Source organism: Cherax quadricarinatus, chromosome 57, assembly GCF_038502225.1.
Source record: "Cherax quadricarinatus isolate ZL_2023a chromosome 57, ASM3850222v1, whole genome shotgun sequence".
Lineage (NCBI taxonomy): Eukaryota > Metazoa > Arthropoda > Malacostraca > Decapoda > Parastacidae > Cherax > Cherax quadricarinatus.
In genome coordinates, this window is record NC_091348.1 from 15,454,287 (window position 1) to 15,475,881 (window position 21,595).

Sequence of the window (21,595 nt, forward strand, 5' to 3'; positions counted from 1 at the left end):
CCACTGCCTCTGCTGGCCTTCACCACCACTATGTATGGCTTATGCTCTCAGTGGCATTTATACACCCAACAATAAAATACACCACCACTTGTGACATACATAATGACATTTTTTATTCATTCTAGAGTATATGTCATGTTTCTATGTTATTAATATTGTTCATTATGTCATATTAGATGAATTGTGATACATAAATAAGCTGTAGATTTGATATTAATGTCATATGGAAGGACTATCTTGTCCTGCCTCCAAACACACTACCCTGCCCCCGCCACAATTCCTAACATACGTAATGACATATTTTATTCATACACCAACAAGAGTCTTCAATAAAGGTAAGTGTGATGTTATTATTGTTTTATTCTTTATGTCTCATTGTTTTCTGTGTATGTAAATCCATATTTCATGTAAAAAATATTTTTTTGTTAATATTTTGGTCTGAAACAGATTAATTGGATTTACATTATTTCTTATGAGGTAAATGGTTTCACAAATCGTCAATTTCGCCATTAGTCACACTCTCTGGAACGGATTAATTATGAAAATGAGGGTCCACTGTATATGTATACAGTAGGGCCCCGCTCTACACTGTTTTGCTTTACGACATTCCGCTAATATGGACATTTCAAATTATGACAAAAACTCGCTATACGGCTCCCCCCACCTGTCTTTCTAATACAGTCACCGCGCCCCACCCGGTTTGTTTATATTCTCCGTGAGCTCCGTGAGCACCGTGTCTCTCCATTATGTCTGGAAACTTTCCAAAATTTCAAGTGTTTTTAAAAGTTATTTCATATTTTATATACTACACTCTGATAATTATACTTATGTATACCTATACCTAAATAAACTTTACACACTGTGCTGCCATGCAAGTACACATTAAAATCAGTTGAAAAAACAAAAACAAAATAATAATACTCAATTATAATCACATTTAATATACACATTTAATAATCATAATATTGATAAATTAGACACATGTGCAACTCCTGGGTATCTTTATCGAGGATTTGTGATCTCCTTTTTGTCAGCATATCTACCCCTTTTGCAATAACAGCACACTTTATTTCCTTTCCTTTCGCCACGATCGAAGTTATGGTTGAATGGGGTTTGCCATACATCCTGGCAAGCTCTGTAACACGCACTCCACTCTCATATTTTTCAATGATTTCCTTCTTGAATTCGATCGTGTTCCTCACTTTCTTTACCAAAGGGCTTGCACTAGCTTTCCTTGGGCCCATGGCCCATGATGACTTATTTAGCAGCTGCAATCACAAAAAACAATGGATTATTACGTATGAACCCGCGGGGTGATGGTCACGTGTTGGTAAACAATGGCACACTGAGCGTGAATGGCGTGGGAGACTGGTTTGTGTGCGTGGGGACGGGCGGACAGGTACCAGACAGTTGCCGAATCACGAGTCTAATCACGAAACTCGAGGCCAAATTTTGCCGAAAGTCAGATTTCACGAAAGTCGATGCTGCTGAAACTCGAGGGTCCACTGTAATACAAAAAAACACCAAACAATGTGAAGAAACACGAAACAGTTTAAAGGAAATTCTGGCAGGTCGTATTTGGTCGAGTGCTGAGTTTTGCTCGAGTAGGGAGCTGGTCGTATACCGAGGTTCCACTGTATGAGATGTAGTAGCCAGGCAACTTGTTGGAGTGACGGCAAGAATAACATTTTCTTTAGTCCAACATCAGAGAAAATGTGTACACTATAATATTATTGGGGGTAACTGTAGAAAGTTATTCCTTTAATATGCCTTCACTCATAGTGTCATTTCTTCTAAAAATGGTGTTACATAAGAATGAGAGTGTTGCTCTTTATTCTACTGTATCAACATGGAGACAAACTTGTACACAAACCAGACATGTTCACCTGGCTTGTTTACATAACTCTGCATCTGTCCTCTCTCATGTACTCATTCTCTCTCTCTCTTTCTCGTTTATTCGTTTTATCTTGTTTACTCACCTCTGGCCCTACAATAACACTACAAATATTTTAAGGTAAGTAATGAGTACACTATATTTGCATTTTACTTTTTTATTGTTTTTAACACCTAGTTATATTGTTAACTTAATATATGTTAGTGTAAACTTGTTATTAGTATTTATATGCATTTGTAAGTGGAAAAAAGGGTGTTTCACTTTATGGCAATTTCCGCTTTATGGTGGTAGCCTGGAACCTACCCTGCCGTATAAGTCGTGCCCTACTGTATATGAATGCATTTTTTTTTTTATCTTAACAGCCATCTCCTGCCAAAGCAGGGTGACCCCAGAGAAGGTAACCCATACACCATCATTCATTTAACTGCTTTCTTGCCATAATACCTTTGAAGAGTTTTGAGAGTTTCTCTACTTTCTGAGCCCAGCCATGGGCCAGGCTCTTCTGGCGCTTGCCTGGTCAGCCAGGCTGTTGCTGCTTCAGGCCCGCCACCCCACATACCTATCACAGCCTGGTTGATCAGGCACCTGGTGAAGATACCTGTCCAGTTTCCTCTTGAAGGCTTCTACACTTGTTCCAGCCGTGTTTCTGATATCTACTGGTAAAATGTTGAACAGTCTGTTTGCTAACATCACAACTCAGATTTTCCTCCAACTGCAACACCCTCACCCCATTCCCCTTCTGGTAGTGACACCAGTGGGAAAAGGGGCTTGGGGAGGCTTCAGTTCCCCCCAAATTTCCCTGAGCACCCCAATAAAAATAGTAATAATAATAATAATAACACTGCTTCAAATCAAGTCTCTTAGCCCCCAATACAGAAATTCTGGCACTGCTCCTGTGCCCTTCCCACCTCCAGGGCTCAAGTTCAGCTAACAATTTTTTCCCATGAATTCTTTCATAAATATTACCTTACTCGCACTCTAACAGCACATCCATTAAAAATCACTTGTCTCCATTCACTCCTATCTAACATGCTCACATAAGCCTGCTGGATGCTCAAGTCCCTAAAACTCAAAACCTCCTTTAGCCCCTCATTCCAACCATTCCTATGATGACCCTTACCTCGCCTACCATCTATCCCAGATTTATATAACCTCTTCATCATCCTATCTCTCTTCTTCCTCTCTAAATATCCAAAGCTCAACAACCCCTCTTCAGCCTTCTGAATTATACTCATGGTGACCCCACATCTTTTAATTTCTATGCTCCAATTATTTTTTTATGGTGTATTCACACTACATATCACTCTCAAACATGACATCTCCACTGCCTCCAGCCTCAGACCCATATAAAAGTGTTGGTACCATTATATCTTGATACATTCTTCCCCCCTCCCCAGAGGCGTCATAAGGGGGGTGGGGGGAGGCACCCCGGGTGACACCATTTAGGGGGTGACACCAAAGAGCCTCTAAAGAAGGTAACACTAATGACCAAAACCATGCTGCAGCAACCCAAGAGAAAAATTCTTCATTTCTATATAGCCTATTATAGGATTACATAGTACAAATAGGCCTATATAGGGAAAATCATTGATTTTGATGATGTGATAGATGATTTTGCAGGATTGAAGGCAAGGAAATGAAATATCAGATTCTTTGAGATGTTACCTGTACTCAAGGTTAAATCGGAACTAGTGTTTTTCTTTATTTTTCAAGTTTTTTTTTTTTCACTGTTGATGATGAATAAATGTAGGATCTGTTGCCTATACTCAAAGTGGTATTTGAGTTTATATTTCCTCAATATTACTACGATTATTTATTTTATCATTAATAAAGTTCGGTTTATGGCCTTTAAACGTTGTCATTGCTAAACATTAGTCACTGGTCATGCAGCAGTGATGTAACTGGAGTTTACTACCCCTATCCCCCCATCCTTGGATTTCATGGGGGTGACACCAAAGATGCCGCCCTGGGTGACCAATGATTCCGCCCCGGGTGACACCAACTTTAACGACACTTCTGCCCCCTCCCCCTTTTCCTGGTTTTTTGCCTCCATAGATAAACTTAGTTTTTTCCACAGATGCTTTAATGCACCATGCACCTTCACTCTCCCCCCTCGCTTATATATTTTATAATTCATCTCAACTTTCATAAACCCATTTCAATTTTCAGATACCTAAATACATACTACTTATTCACTTCCTCCATACTCCCCCCCCCCTCCTCTCTAATTTGATATTCTATCACTACCTAGATTTTTTATTTCCCTCATCACCTTGCTCTTTTGTATGTTCACTCTTAATCTTCTTTATATTTTTTTCAACATGTCGGCTGTTTCCCACCAAGGGAAGGTGACCCAAAATAGAAAGAAACACATTCACACAATCATTATCTTTGCAGAGGTGCTCAGATACAACAGCTTAGATGTCACTCCAAACAGCCAATATCCCAAACCCCTTCTTTAAAGTGCAGGCATTGCACTTCCCACCTCCAGGAATCAATCTGGCTAACATCACAACTTTTACATATCCTACCAAGTTCATGTGCCAACCTTTACAACTTTTCTTCAGAATTCCCCAGAAGAACAGAGTCATCAGCAAAGAGCAATTGTGATAATGCCAACTTTGTATCAGATCCAATACTTTCAGTCCCACACCTCTTCTCAACACCCTAACATTCACCTCTTTCGCAACCCTATCTATAAATGTGTTAAACATCCCTGTCTAAGTACTACAAAACATTCCTTCTCCCCTCACTCCTACATACCCTAACCTGAGCCTTGTTATCCATATAAAAACTTCTTAAATGCTTTTAGTAACCTACCTCCTGTTCCATACATTAGCAGCATCTTCCGCATGGCTGCTATATCCACCCTATTGTTATTACATTAATGTACAGTAAATCACTATACCTATGGAGATCATTCAGTATTACAACTGTGCTATATAAATAAGCAGCTGAAAATTTGGACAGAAAGATGATGCAAAGTTGAAATTCAAACATAACTGAAGAACCAAAAATAGTCACTTTATATTTACCTGCTTTATAAGCAAAGTCTTTCACTAAACAAATAAATCAGTGGTGTATTGAATGATGTTACTCTGCATGATAAATCACAATGACTAGTTTACCAATTGGTTCTATTCTAGTTTATTAGTTATGCAGTACTGTATAGGAGAAATGGAAGATTTAATTTACAAAGACCAACTCAAAATGGATTGATCATACTCAGAAATATACACTAAAGAACTAGCACATTCGTGATGATCACTCTAACCTCTCTTCTTGCTGTATTAAGGTTGATGCTGTAAGTACACTCCAGAGAGACTTTTTCAGCAGAGGCCTTGTCCCTTTCCATGGTACGCTGGTGAACTTCCTGCCATGCCTGCTCTACTTCACTCTGTTCAAGAGTAAAATAAGCTTGAGATACCTAGCATTCTATTAATTTAAAAGTGAATGAATAAGTGTGTACATATGTACAGAAGATCATTACTTACATCTGGACACTTTTGCAGTTATATTTTCAGTCTCAATGGTAATTATTGTTACAGTAATGTTATATCAACCATATAATACATACAATGATGTTGAAAATATATGAAAACTCTTAAAATTGTATAAATCATCAGATTATATATCATGAAGGAAAAGTGGAAGTGCAGAAAAAGAAACAGCTATCCAATACTATATAATGAAGGTAGAGTATTATGCTTATTATTATTATTATTATTATTGGTTCTAATAATATATGAACTCTAACTGATCAGAGTATGGCTTTGTGATGTTTACCTATCACTGATACTCTAACACACAAAACATCCTGTAGTTCATTCACATTCCTGAAAAGAAAAAAAGGGGACGACTACCAATAACAAAAAAGAATGTATGAATCAGTATGTTTAAATAGCTAGTGAAAAATACTGAAACTTGTTTGCTTATTGGCAGTATTCATTAAAGAACTTTTTTTTTTTTTTTTTTTTTAGAAAGCATTTTCCCTATTTTCTGGCATATAAGAAGTTCTTCCCCCTCAAAAAAAAAGAAAAAAAAAAAAAAGTCTCAGAAAAATCACATTGTACCTTATATGCTCAAGGTTAGAAACAAGGGTTGGCTTTGAGTTATTGGCAAGTGGTGGTTTCAGTGCTGTGGTACTGTTACACTAAACTATAAACACCTTTCTCTTTTACAACACTGTTTCCAAGATTATTTTAGAGTAAGTAATAACTATTATAACTTACATAATGCAATAAATCATGGAAAAGCGACAAAAAATGCACTATAACTTACATATTACTAGTACATAATCAGCAAACCAGCACCAGTACTTGTAAGAAACTGTAAAGTAGTCATCTGTAAACATCAGGTAGCCATATTTGTTTTGGTGGTTGATGGTGGCGGAGCAGATAAGGTTACGCAAGGTTCCACCTCTTTTAGCAATGCTGTTAAGCAGCCAGCCACTGGTTCACTATCATTTTGAAGCAAGTACAGAGGGCCCCGTTTGTACAGCTCTTATGTCCCAGACACAGTACGGTAAGCAATAATTGCCGAGAAGTGGAAAAGAGCATTTTTTTTTCTTTATTGAATGTATCTAAAATGCCTGATAATAGGTTTACACTATCATATAATAAATGCTCAATACAGCTAGGCATAAAAAAAAAGATAAAAAAGTAAAATAAATACACATTATATACAATACTTACCTTAAAATATGGTGCTGGTCACCCTACGCAAGTGTTTTATGAAGACGGTGAAAAAATGGTAAAAGCTCTGAACTTAATGAACGATGTCTCAACTGAAAGCCAATGAAAAATGTGGAAGACCAAAAAGAGTGCTGTATATGCAGGGCCCTACTGTATATGCAGGGCCTTGTTGCATATGCAGGGCCCTACTGTATATGCTGGGCCCTGCTGTATATGCTGGGCCCTGCTGTATATGCTGGGCCCTGCTGTATATGCTGGGCCCTGCTGTATATGCTGGGCCCTGCTGTATGTGCTGGGCCCTGCTGTATATGCTGGGCCCTGCTGTATATGCTGGGTCCTGCTGTATATGCTGGACCCTGCTGTATATGCAGGGCCCTGCTGTATATGCTGGGCCCTGCTGTATATGCTGGGCCCTGCTGTATATGCTGGGCCCTGCTGTATATGCTGGGCCCTGCTGTATGTGCTGGGCCCTGCTGTATATGCTGGGCCCTGCTGTATATGCTGGGTCCTGCTGTATATGCTGGACCCTGCTGTATATGCAGGGCCCTGCTGTATATGCTGGGCCCTGCTGTATATGCTGGGCCCTGCTGTATATGCTGGGCCCTGCTGTATATGCTGGGCCCTGCTGTATATGCTGGGCCCTGCTGTATATGCTGGGCGCTGCTGTATATGCTGGGCCCTGCTGTATGCTGGGCCCTGCTGTATATGCAGGGCCCTGCTGTATATGCAGGACCCTGCTGTATATGCAGGGCCCTGCTGTATATGCAGGGCCCTGCTGTATATGCAGGGCCCTGCTGTATATGCAGGGCCCTGCTGTACTGCCAATGAAAAATGTGGAACACCAAAAAGAGTGCTGTATATGCAGGGCCCTACTGTATATGCAGGGCCTTGTTGCATATGCAGGGCCCTACTGTATATGGTGGGCCCTGCTGTATATGCTGGGCCCTGCTGTATATGCAGGGCCCTGCTGTATATGCAGGGCCCTGCTGTATATGCAGGGCCCTGCTGTATATGCAGGGCCCTGCTGTATATGCAGGGCCCTGCTGTATATGCAGGGCCCTGCTGTATATGCAGGGCCCTGCTGTATATGCAGGGCCCTCCTGTACTGCCAATGAAAAATGTGGAACACCAAAAAGAGTATTGTATATGCAGGGCCCTACTGTATATGCAGGGCCTTGTTGCATATGCAGGGCCCTACTGTATATGGTGGGCCCTGCTGTATATGCTGGGCCCTGCTGTATATGCTGGGCCCTGCTGTATATGCTGGGCCCTGCTGTATATGCAGGGCCCTGCTGTATATGCAGGGTGCTGCTGTATATGCAGGGCCCTGCTGTATATGAAGGGCCCTCCTGTACTGCATTTTTTTCTATTTTCCTTTGCTAAAATTGGGGTGTGCCTTATATGCTAAAAAATATGGTAATAAAAAAATATGTTGGAATTATATTTTGCACTGTACTCATTATAATTATAAACGATAATACAATCATATGTTTATAACTTACATGTTTACTATACTGAGCAGGAATTACCTATGAAAGAATGAATGCTTTACATCTCTTAGGAATAAACCATTATACTGTATTAACCCAGGGTCAAAACATACTCGCAATAAAGAACATAAAATTCTAAAATTTTAAATGCTTGACAAAATATTAACAACACAATGTACTGCACACAAAAACTTATGCAAGTGATATTGTACCTGCAAGCTGCGTGTTCGTTCCCTTAGTCGCTGGGTGACTCGGGTACTGCCAACTGAATCGGTTAAACTCAAAGAGCTATCTTCTTTTCCATCTTCCAAAGACCTTGGAAAAATATGGGGATTGGGAACAAAACTAGATACGAGGTATAAATAAATGCACAGCTTATCAACACACTTAATAAAATTAAGAAAAATGAAAGTGAAGAAAAGACACTGAAGAACAAGCTTTTATTGAGACAATGTTTTGCTCTGTTAAAGTCTTATAAAGCTAGATAAAGGTTAAACATTCTCCCTATAAAAGTTTATCCTACTACTTGTGTCTTTTCTTCAATACTGTCAGCAACACACCTTTAATATTCAAGACAAGGTGATGTATTATTAGTAGTACATTCATAAGGGAATGCTTAACCCACAGGCATCATACAGAACTTGAGGGAATGGAAGGCATTCAAATTTGATCCAAGGAAGGGGAGAACTGGTCCATTTCCTTGGACTAAGAGCCCCTAACTGACATCACAGAACCTCTCATGTGGGGACAAAATGACATAATACAGTACATACAAATAGTGTATACCATTCGTAAATAAATAAAAAATACAGTGGAACCTCGGTTTTCGTGATTAATCTGTTCTAAAAAGTCTGATGAAAACTTAAGCAATATTTCCCATAAGAAATAATGTAAATCCAATTAATTCGTTCCAGCCACCCAAAAATATTAACAAAAAATACATTTTATAGAGAATAACTACAGTTTTACATACATAAAACAAAGATCAATAAATATAAATGACTAATGAAATGGATAAATGAACATTTAACATCACTTTTACCTTAATCAAGACTCTTGTTGGCATATGGAAGACAGCGAGGAGGGGAGAGGGAGGAGGAGAGGGTATTGTTTGGAAGGGGAATTCCCTTCCATAAGGACTTCAGGTATCAAGGCCCTATCTGGGGTTACTTCCCATCTTTGTCTTTTACTGGCACTAAGACCAGCTTAAGAGTCACTGTAATCACCTCCAAAACACTATCTCCCACTGTTTTTCGTTGATCCACACCAACAACAACTTCTCAACATCTTCGATTGTTCGCGATCTTTGTTTCGTTAGCACATTCACCCCTTTCACAACATTGGCTTTCTTTATTTCTTTTTTCTTCGCCAGCATGGAACTGATGGTTGATGTGGACTTCCCGTACATCCTGGCAAACTCAGCCACGCGTTCGCCACTTTTGTACTTTGCTACGAGGTCTTTCTTGAATTCTATCGTGTTTCTTGCCTTCTTTATCAAAGGGCTGGCACTCGGAACTTTCTTTGGCCCCATAGTGGCTTATTTAGCAGTCGCACTCGATAAACAAGCACAAAAAACAATGGATTATTACAAAATGTTTCGGATGAACATGCGGGGTGATGCTCACTCAACAAGAAACAAAAGCAGACTGAGCCACGAACGCATGGGATGCTTTGTGTGGCCGAGTAACGTGGACACATTTGGTATGGACCATTTTCAACTCTACGAAACCCGAGCGGATGTACGAAAACTGGGACAAAATTTTGACAAAAAGAGTTGTCGAAAACTGAAACCTACGAAAACTGGGGCATATAAAAACCAAGGTTCCACTGTAAGTGAAAATTAGCATCTTGAGCTTGTCTAATATTATAGTCTAAGAAAGTAATGTGGTATTAATAATTTACAGTAAGCCAGAAAGAGATGGGTGAAATGGACAGAATTTCAAGCAACTGAAGAAGAGTGGCCCAGAGAAGGAAAACATGTTCATCATCACTCATTCCCTAGCTGTCTTTCCAGACAGCATGAGCATTACAACTCTCATGATTCTCTGAACTGCAATACTGTATCCCACCCATCCTTCAGGGAGCAGGCACTGTACTTCCCACCTCTAGAGCTCAAGTTCTAAAGGTGAAAATGAGAAATGGTGAATGGGAAATGACCAATTTATGAGGTGAATGATTTGTTTCTTGTTGCACATGTCCTACAACAACAACAACAACAAAAACTAAATGTCACATAATGCTGTGCACATGTCCTACAACAACAACAACAACAACAACAACAACAGCAAAAGCTAAATGTCACATAATGCTGTCATGATTCTCATTTTATAATCTTTACTAAAAACCAACCTGACTCTCTTTTGTAAACTTTCCTTTTCTGTTGTTAAATTTACAAGCTGCTTCTTTGCCGAGTGCATCTGTTCACTCAAGCTGCGTGACATTCCAACTACTTCCTCCAGTCTCGCTGCCAAGCAATCATTCTCACTCACTAAGGTGATAATGCGTTCCTGAAGAATTTGTTTCTCATTCTCTGTAAACAAAATCACCGTAATAGAACAAAAAAAAAAAAAGTTTTAATATGTACTATACTGACATTGTACTGCCATCAATTATGCAAATAGAGTAGGACCTGCCTAGTATGGGCCAACAGGCCTGCTGCAGTGTTCCTCCTTTCTTATGTTCAGTACGCTGTGGTCAGAGGTCACGTGTGATCACTGTCTTAAGCTGTCTGGGAATTAGCGTGGGGTGTTACTGAGCATCATGGAATCTCAGGTTAAAGTGTTGAAGAAGGAAGGTCTACTTCTTCAGGAGGAAAATAGGAGGCTGAAGCTTTGCCTAGATGGGTTTGGGAGTGAGTGTGAGATGGTTGGAGCTGGTGAGGAAAAGGATACCAGCAATGAGTTAAAGAGTTGCAGCTGCTTTAAGTGGCAAGTGGTTCACAATTCAGGAAGAAGGAAGATGTAAAGGTAGGAAATCGATTCTCTGTTTTCCAGGACAACTGTACTCCAGTGGTTAGTGAGGCTAAAGGTACCACTGACTCCCCTGCTAATCAAGGTAAGAATATTCTAATTGTAGGAGATTCTCAGGTAAGATATATGGACTGTGTTTTTGTAACAGATAGGAAGGTCAGACAGAGGGTGTGCCTCCCAGGAGCTGGTGTTGGTGACATAGTCAGCAAGTTGGATAATATGTCAGGTAATGGGAACAAGCCCATTATCTTAGTGCTGGTGGAAATGACATCAGGAAGGGCAGGAGACAGGAGATGCGGGATAAGTACAGGTCAGCCATAGAAGTTGTCAGGTCTAAGGGATTCCCAGTCATATGTAGCATCTTGCTTAGAAGGGGAGTGGGCAATGAATAGATGTCTAGGGCAATTGGTATAAATTGCTGGCTAGACAGGTACTGCAAGGAACTTGCAGTCCCATTCACTGATTTTTTTTTTTCAATAAGTCAGCCGTTTCCCAATGAGGCAGGGTGACCCAAAAAGAAAGAAAATCCCCAAAAAGAAAATACTTTCATTATCATTCAAAACCTTGACCTCACTCACACATAATCAGCATCTTTGCAGAGATTTCCTGATACAACAGTTTAGAAGCATATATAACATACCCCTCCAAACTGCCAATATCCCAAACCCCTCCTTTAAAGTGCAGGCATTGTACTTCCCATTTCCAGTACTCAAGTCCGGCCATATAAAAATAACTGGTTTCCCTGAATCCATTCACTAAATATTACCCTGCTCACACTCCAACAGCTCGTCAGGTCCCAAAAACCATTCGTCTCCATTCACTCCTATCTAACACACACATGCTTGCTGGAAGTCCAAGCCCCTCACCCACAAAACCTCCTTTACCCCCTCCCACCAACCTTTTCTAGGACGACCCCTACCCCGCCTTCCTTCCCCTACAGATTTATATGCTCTCCAAGACATTCTACTTTGATCCATTCTCTCTAAATGACCAAACCACCTCAACAATCCCTCTTCAGCCCTCCACGCTAATTTCCACACTCCGTATTCTCTGCATAATATTTACACCCCACAGTGCCTTTAGACAGGACATCTACACTGCTTCCAGCCGCCTCCTCGCTGCAGCATTTGCAACCCAAGTTTCACACCCATATAAGGTGCTGGTACCCCTATACTTTTGTACATTCCCTTCCTTGCCTCCATGGATAATGTTTTTTGTCTCCAGATACCTCAATGCATCACTCACCTTTTTTTTCCTTCATCAATTCTATGGTTAACCTCATCCTTCATAAACCCATCTGCTGACAAGTCAACTCCCAAATATCTGAAAACATTCACTTCTTCAATACTCCTTGACTCCAATGTGATATCCTATTTTTCAGCTAAATCATTTGATACCCTCATCACCTTACTTTTATCTATGTTCACTTTCAACTTTCTACCTCCCAAACTTGTCCCCTAGCTTTTGCAACTTTTCTTTAGAATCTCCCATAAGCACAGTATCATCAGCAAAAAGTAACTGTGTCAATTCCCATTTTGTATTTGATTCCCCATAATTTAATCCCACCCCTCTCCAAAACACCCTAGCATTTACTTCTTTTACAACCCCATCTATAAATATATTAACCCTTTGACTGTCGCAAGCCCCTTTCTGAAACTGTCATTCTATGTCGCAAAATTTTTGGAAAAAAAAAAAATTATTTTTTCTTATGAAATCATAATCTTTTCCCGATGATAATGACACAAAAAGTACAAAATTTGGTCGAAAACTCATGGAATTATGCTAACGCGAAGTTAGCGGTCTCGGCAACATATATGCATCGGCGATTTCGCCGACTTTGGGCCCTGTTTTTGGCCAATTCCGTTGTTCCAGGTGACCAAACTCATAGCTATTTCTTTAGAACTCCATTTTTTCTATCAGTTGAGTACAAGAAACCGCCCATTTACCGATTTGAACTACCCAATAAAGTGGTCAGAAATTGGCAATTTGGCCAATTTCACACAAATTAAAAAAGGTTCCAATTTCAAAATAGGGTCCAGAATAAACAATGCAGACATTCTTGGCACTAAAATAACATATCCTCTGCTCATTAGTCACGTCTCTAGGCCCCTCTTATATTACTATTGCTTTCTATTTTGATTTTTTATTCATACAAAAAATACAAAATTTACAATTATGCAGACTACTGCATTATTGTAAAAATGGTATAAATAATATCAGTGCACTAGTGAAAGAATATCAGACTCTCCAGTTGATGTGTATTGGACGTGTGGTGTGATTTGCTTACTCCTGAACATTGGTAAAAATCGAACATTTCCTCTAATTTGAGCTCAATTTCAAGGTCATTTTCATCATGAAACTAATCAAAATCATCTCTATTTCTGTAATATGTTTTCCATTTTATCACACGAGACCATGAAAACGAGAATACAATGATAAATGCTATATAAAAATACACCTCAAAGTCGGCATTTTAATCCAAAAAAATGGTCAGTTATTTTTTTCATTATGCACTGCGTGCTGCAGGATTTTTTTTGTGGTGCACACTGACCACACAGACCCATTCTCTCACATGTGGGCTTACCAGCTTTCTCCTGCTTGATTTGAAGCCGCTAGAATTTACGTGTATAAATATGTCCAAAACGGTGGCGCGTAAGACGTATATATACGACCAAAACAGTCAAAGGGTTAAACAACCATGGTGACATTACCCATCCCTGTCTAAGACCTACTTTTACCGGAAAGTAATCTCCTCTCCTACACACCCTAACCTGAGCCTCACTATCCTCATAAAAACTCTTTACAGCATTTAGTAACTTACTACCTATTCCATATACAGTGGACCCCCGGTTCGCGATGCTATCGGTATCTGATAAATCTGGTATCCGATGCATTATATCGCAAAAAATTTGCCTCGGTTCCCGTTACAAAACCCGGTATGCGATGCGATTCGTACGGGACGTGTCCATGTGTGGCCTGAACTGCCCTGTCTGTGCCAGTGTTTACAAGCCAGCCAGTGTGCGCGCATCTAAGGATACATTCGGTACATTCCATATTATCCATATTATCACTGTTTTTGGTGCTTGTTTCTGCAAAATAAGTCACCATGGGCCCCAAGAAAGCTTCTAGTGCCAACCCTTCGAGACCAAGGGTGCTAATGACTATTGAAATGAAGAAAGAGATAATTGCAAAGTACGAAAGTGGAGTGCGTGTGTCGGAGCTGGCCAAGTTGTAAAGTAAACCCCAATCAACCATCTCTACTATAGTGAGCAGGAAAACGGCAATCAAGGAAGCTGTTCTTGCAAATGGTGCAACTGTGATTACGAAACAGCGACCGCAAGTGTTAGAAAATGTTGAGATTTCGAAGGGCTTGAGGCTAACCTTGAGAAGCCTATGCCAGTTGAGGAATCCATTGTGGCATTGGGGAAGTCCTTGGAGTTGGAGGTAGTGGGGAGGATGTGGAAGAGTTGATGGAGGAGGACAATGACTAACTAACCACTGATGAGCTGCTAGATCATCTTCAACAGCAAGAGGCCAGACCTGAGGAAACTGCTTCGGAGGAGGGGATGGATAAAGTGAAGAAGTTGCCTACTTCAAAGATTAGGGAAATGCATGCAAAGTGGCTTGAAGTGCAAAGCTTTTTTGATGAAAATCACCCTCAGACAGCTACTGCAAGCCGTGTTGGCAACCTGTACAATGACACTGTTGTGAACCACTTTAGGAAAGTCATAAAGGAACGAGAGGTACAGGCCTCTATGGACAGATATGTTGTGCGACAGAAGTCCAGTGACTCTCAAGCTGGTCCTAGTGGCATTAAGAGAAGAATGGAAATAACCCCGGAAAAGGACTTGCTACCTCAAGTCCTAATGGAAGGGGATTCCCCTTCTAAACAATAGGTTCAACACTCCCCTCCTACCATCCCATCAATCATCACCAGATCTTCATTAAAGGTAAGTGTCAATTATTCTATTGTTATTGTTGTTATTGTAATTATTCTATTGCATTAAACTTAATATTTCATGTGGTAAAAGTTTTTTTTTCATACTTTTGAGTGTCTTGCACAGATTAATTTGATTTCCATTATTTCTTATGGGGAAAATTGATTCGCTTTCCGATAATTTTGGTTTACAATGAGCTCTCAGGAACAGATTAATATCGCGAACCGGGGGTCCACTGTACTTGCAACATCTGCCACAATGCTCCCCTATCTACTCTATCATATGCCTTTTCTAAATCCATAAATGCAATGAAAAGATCCCTACCTTTATCTAAATATTGTTCACATACAGGCTTCAATGTAAACACTTGATATACACATCCCCTACCTTCTCTAAAGCCTCCTTGCACATCTGCAATCCTACTTACTGTCTTACCTCTAATTCTTTCAATAATAACCCTACCATACACTTTTCCTGGTATACTCAGTAAATTTATTCCCCTATAATTTTTACAATCTCTTTTGTCCCCCTTCCCTTTATATAAAGGAACTATACATGCTCTCTGCCAATACCTAGGTACCTTCCCTTCTTTCATACATTTATTAAACAAAAATACCAACCACTCCAACACTATATCCCCCCCCCCCCTGCTTTTAACATTTCTATCACGATCCCATCAGTTCCATCTGCTTTACCCTCTTTCATTCTACGTAATGCCTCATCCACCTCCCCCACACACATCCTGCTCTTCCTCACTCCTAAAAGATGTTATACCTCCCTGGCCAGTGCATGAAATTACCGCCTCCCTTTCTACATCAACATTTAAAAGTTTCTCAAAATATTCTGGCCATCTACCCAATACCTCCAGCTCCTCATCAACTAACTACCCTACTCTGTTTTTAACTGACAAATCCATTCTTTCCTTAGGCTTTCTAAACTTGTTTATCTCACTCCAAAAATTTTTCATATGTTCTGCAAAATTTCTTGACAGTGCCTCTCCCACTCTATCATCTGCTCTCCTTTTTCACTCTCTCACCACTCTCTTCACCTTTCTTTTACTCTCCATATACTCTGCTCTTCTTATGACACTTCTGCTTTGTAAAAACCTCTCATAAGCTATCTTTTTCTCCTTTATCACACCCTTTACTTCATCATTCCACCAATCACTCCTCTTTCCTCCTGCCCCCACCCTCCTATAGCCACAAACTTCTGCTCCACATTCTAGTACTGCATTTTTAACCCTTTGACTGTTTCGGTCGTATATGTACGTCTCACTATGCACGCAGTGCATAGTGAGGAAAAAAAAAACTCCGACCGTTTTTTTTAATTAAATTGCCGAATTTGTGGTCTATTTTTGTATAGTACGTATTTATGGTTGTATTCTCATTTTCTTGGTCTCATTTGATAGAATGGGAAACATATTATAGAAATAGAGGTGATTTTGATTGATTTTACTATAAAAAGAACCTGGAAATGGAGCTCAAAGTAGAGGAAATGTTTGATTTTTGCCGATGTTCAAAAGTAAACAAATGATGTCATTGTCCAATAAATGTCCAACTAGCCATTCTAATATGCAGTCATGAATGGGATGATGTTATTTATACAATTATTACAGTATTGCAGTAGTCTGCATAACAGGAAAACTTCTACTTTTTGTTTAAATAAAAATTCAAAATAGAAAGCAAGCGTAATATCAGAGGGGCCTGGAGACATGACTGATGAACAAAGAAAATGTTATTTTAGAGCCAGGAATGTCTGCATTGTTCATTCTGGACCTTAATTTGAAATTGTCATATTTTTTTATTTTCGTGAAATTGGCCAAATTGCAAATTTCTGACCACTTTATTGGGTAGTTGAAATCGGTAAATGAGCAATTTCTTGTACTCAAACGATAGAAAAAATGGAGTTCTAAAGAAATAGCTATGAGTTTGGTCGACTGGAACAATGGAATTAGCTGAAAATAGGGCTCAAATTGGGCGAAATCGCCGATTTGTAAATATCGCCGAGGTCACTAACTTCGCGAGAGCATAATTCCGTCAGTTTTCCATCAAATTTTTTTTTTTTTTTTGGTGTCACTAGAATCGGGAAAAGATTCTCTATCATTTCATAAGAAAAATAATTTATTTTTTTTTAAATTCTGCGACACCAGGAGACACCTCAGGATTGGGGGTTGCGACAGTCAAGGGGTTAAAACTATTCCAACCCTCTTCAACCCCCCCCACTACTCATACTTGCACTAGTCTACCTTTCTACCAATAGTTGTTTAAAGGACCCCAATGGAAACAAGTCACTCTGTCTGACTTTTTTGGGTTATCCTAGGTACTTTACACATATGCTGTTATATATGATAATCTTTGTAACTGTATTTGTGTATACCTGAATAAACTTACTTAATCTCACCCTACCTTCCTCCTCCCTTAGTTTATACACCTTCACCTCTCTCTTACTTGCTGTTGCCATTTTCCTTTTGTCCCATCTACCTCTTACTCTAACTGTAGTTAAAACTAAATAATGATCCGATATATCAGATGCCCCTCTACAAATATGTACATCCTGAAGCCAACCCATCAACCTTTTATCCACCAATACATAATCTAACAAACTACTTTCATTATGTGTTATATCATACCTTGCATACTTATTTATCCTCTTTTTCATAAAATATGTATTACTTATTACCAAATCTCTTTCTACACATAGTTCAATTTAAGGCTCCTCATTTTCATTTACCCCTGGCACCCCAAATTTACCTACTATTCCCTCCACAACATTTTTACCAACTTTAGCATTGAGATCCCCAACCACAAGTACTTTCTCACTTGGTTCAAAACTCCCTATGCACTCACTCAACATTTCCCAAAATCTCTATCTCTTCTACACTTCTCTCTTCTCCATATGCATAAATGCTTACTATAACCCACTTTTCATATCCAACCCTTATTTTACACCACATAATCCTTGAATTTATACATTTATATCCCCTCTTTTCCTGCCATAACCTATCCTTCAACATTATTGCTACTTCTTCTTTAGCTCTAACTCTATTTGAAACCCCTGGCCTAACCCCATTTATTTCTCTCCACTGAAACTCTCCCACCCCCTTCAGCTTTGTTACACTTAAAGCCAGGACATCCAGCTTCCTCTCATTCATAACATCCACAATCATCTCTTTCTTATCATTCGCACAACATCCACGCACATTCAAACCTCCCACTTTGACGGTTTTCTTCTTTTTCTTATTAGTAGGCTATATGGGAAAAGGGATTACTAGCCCATTGTTCCCAGCATTTAGTTGACTTTTACAACACACATGGCTTATGGAGGAAAGATTCTTATTCCACTTCCCCATGGATGTAAAAGGAAAAGCAATAAAGAACAAGGACTGTTAAGATAAAATCAAAGAAAACTCAGATGAGTGTGTATACAATAAATGTGTACATGTATGTGTAGTGTGACCTAAGTGTAAGTAGAAGTAGCAAGACGTACCTGTAATCTTGCATGTTTATGAGACAGACAAAAGACACCAGCAATCCAACCTTCATGTAAAACAATTACAGGCTCTCGTTTTACACTCACTTGGCAGGGCGGTAGTACCTCCCTGGGTGGTTGCTGTCTACCAACCAAAAAAGTTAAAGTGACTTATTTCCAGCATGGGTGGTGGGGAAGACGGTATAGGTAGTTACAGTTGGGATGGATAATACACATGCGGCAGCAGGTGGTGGTGTATTGCATCATGTGGCACCAACGGCACCTCAGGCTGGTAGCCATGCCATTGACTCAGCACATCCACAACAAAGGCTGCCTTCAACCACCCACACACCACAACAAAGTGCACAACCACAACAACCTGTCAATATAAAGTACCCACCAGCAGATTGCATCTGGGATTGGCAATAGGGTGCCAATCAGTGCTGAGTGGATATACAGCGGAGCCCCGAGTTTCCGCCATAATTCGTTCCAGAAGGCTGTTCAAGTACTGTTACCGAACGAATTTGTTCCCATAAGGAATAATGTAAATTACATTAGTCCATTTCAGACCCCTAAAAATACACTTACAAAAGCACTTACAATAAAACACTTACATAATTGTTCAAGTTCGGAGGCGGCCGAAACTCGGGGTACCATTGTATATACATTATGCATTATATTGGTCTCACAGGCCACAAAAGTTCCTTGAAAAAATAAAATATTAGGAAAGAAAAGAAAAAGCAGAATAAAAGTAAAAATAATATTACCGAGTGAGCGGCAGTCGCTGATGTTGCCATCAACGGTTCACTTTCTGTCAGCGTCATGCCTCTATATCTTGGCAAATACTGATTGCAATTTTTTTTTTTTTTACGTTTTAAACGCTCTTGAGATTTTGGCAAGATTTTTTTTTTTAAATATTTTTCGACACTGAGAGCAAGCCTGTGATCAGGGGTCTCAACAGTGAAAAGGTTAAAAAGAGGGATTTTGAGGTATTTCCTAGGATAGTTTTTTATGGTTTTAGTGGCTGTTTCTTGGTATCAACTGATAAAATGGAAGTTATAATAGTGAAATAAAGATGACTCATGGTTGGTTTCAGAAACAGCAGCAGCTTGAAATCGGGCTCAAAGTAGCAGAAATATATGGTTTTTATGATTTTCCTGGGGGATAATGCCCCCATTAACCCCCCAATTTGTTATATGGGTTTTTACTAGGTCTGGTTCAAGTACTAGAATGTCATAAACCATGGCCAATCATTCCTCATTATATTTTATTATCCAAGAAATAGGATAAAGCTTCAGTTTTTTTGCGACAATGAATTCAAAACTGAGGACAAGGGTAATACAGGAGAAACCTGAGGACATGATTAATGAACAGAAGAAGTGTAGCTTTAGTGTCTGAAAAATAGTCTACAGTGTTGATTTTGGAATCTGTTTTTAAACTAGATTTTTTTTAATTTTGTGTAAAATTGGATAAATTACTGAATACTGTGCACTTTATGGGATAGTTTTCATAGTTGAATAGGCAGTTTCTTGTGTTCAATTGACAGAACAGAAGGCATATTAGCAAAATAGCTAAAAATTTGGTTGAACTGAGCAATGGAATTAGCTTTAAATAATACTCAAAGTGGCCAAAATTGCTGATGTGTAAGTTGCAAAGATAACATTAAATTTTGTGTCCAAATTATTTAAACGTTTTTGGCCATATCTCTTCAAAATTGCTTTAATCTGCTTTATACTACTACATTCACAAGAAAAGAGCAGCACGTTTTGAATGAAATTCTATGTCATGATTTCAATTTAGTAGTTAAGTGCCAGGTAAAAAACAATGAGGAAAAACAAAACAAAATGTGAATAATCAAAGCTATTCGCAAAATAGACTTCAGTAAAAAAAAAAATTATGCAGCAATATAAACTCATGGGCTACAAAGAATGAAAATTCCAGTTTGATGGCACTTTAAATATATGCTGTAACAGATCAACCAGGCTGTGATGGATATGTGGCCCAGCACACCACAAGCAGCAACAGCCTGACTGACCAGTCAAGCACCAGATGAGCCTAGCCTATGGCCGGACTCTGGAGTATAAAAACTCAGAACTCATTAAAGGTATGTTTGCTCTACATTCCCAATGTCTTTCCACTCAATACAACTTCACTATTGCTGTATTTGCCTTTATTTTAATATTTGTGCATCTGTGAATCCTTACGTACTTATTTTATGGTATATTCCCATTTGTACATACATGTCTGCTGAAACACTTTAAACCTTTCCGCACATTCCTGCTTCTTAATGTGATAAACTAGAAAAGATATGTAAGCGTAATTCTTGAGCAAGTGCTTCCTGTGCTTCTCCAAATGCCTTAACACTAGAAGGCAATGTTTTTCTTAGGCATTAGCTGCCAATTATGTTCTCTGGTGGCTTTTCTTCCCATTTCAAACAGCCTGTCCCTGGTCACTATCTAGCCTCCTGAGTATTTCATATACCATGATCATATTTTTCCTAGATACTTCAGTCTTACAAGAGAAGAGAGAAAAAAAAGTCCAAAACATTTACCAGTAATAAGCTTCCAATTCCTCCCTAGGTAGTTATTGTCAACCAATGTATCACCTAGTACATAACAAATATGGCTCTTCAAGGCATGCTCCTAAGCAACCTCTTCAGTATGTTTTACAATGCATGCAGTCAGTTCAAATCTTAGTTGGCCTTAGAAGGAAAGCTGCTAATTCTTATCATACCTTATATGTTAGTGATTTGTGGCTCACAAGGATTTTTAAAACATGCAACATTCCAATACCTTATTATGTTTTAAAATTCATGCTCTTACCTAACAGATTTTAACCCCTTGACTGTCGCAACCCCCAATCCTGGTGTCGCAAAATTTCAAAAAACAAAAAAATTATTTTTTCTTATGAAATGATAGAGAATCTTTTCCAGATTGTAATGACACCAAAATAACGAAATTTGATGGAAAACTGATGGAATTACGCTCTCGCGAAGTTAGCGACCTTGGCGATATTTACAAATCGGCGATTTCGCCCACTTTGAGCCCTATTTTCGGCTAATTTCATTGTTCCAGTCGACCAAACTCATAGCTATTTCTTTAGAACTCCATTTTTTCTATCGATTGAGTACAAGAAACTGCCC

General features: G+C 39.2%; 1 protein-coding gene across 5 annotated transcripts in view; it reads right to left on the bottom strand.

Moving 5' to 3' along the window:
- Positions 1 to 21,595, bottom strand: part of LOC128693486 (putative leucine-rich repeat-containing protein DDB_G0290503) — an 89,212-nt gene that overhangs the window by 44,737 nt on the left and 22,880 nt on the right. For all 5 annotated transcript variants that reach the window (XM_070097381.1, XM_070097378.1, XM_070097379.1 and 2 more), the window contains 3 exons: positions 10,428 to 10,608; positions 8,291 to 8,393; positions 5,169 to 5,291 (listed from right to left, as the gene is read on the bottom strand). In XM_070097381.1, the coding sequence (XP_069953482.1) occupies positions 5,169 to 5,291; positions 8,291 to 8,393; positions 10,428 to 10,608 (407 nt within the window). The remainder of the gene's footprint in view (positions 1 to 5,168; positions 5,292 to 8,290; positions 8,394 to 10,427; positions 10,609 to 21,595) is intronic.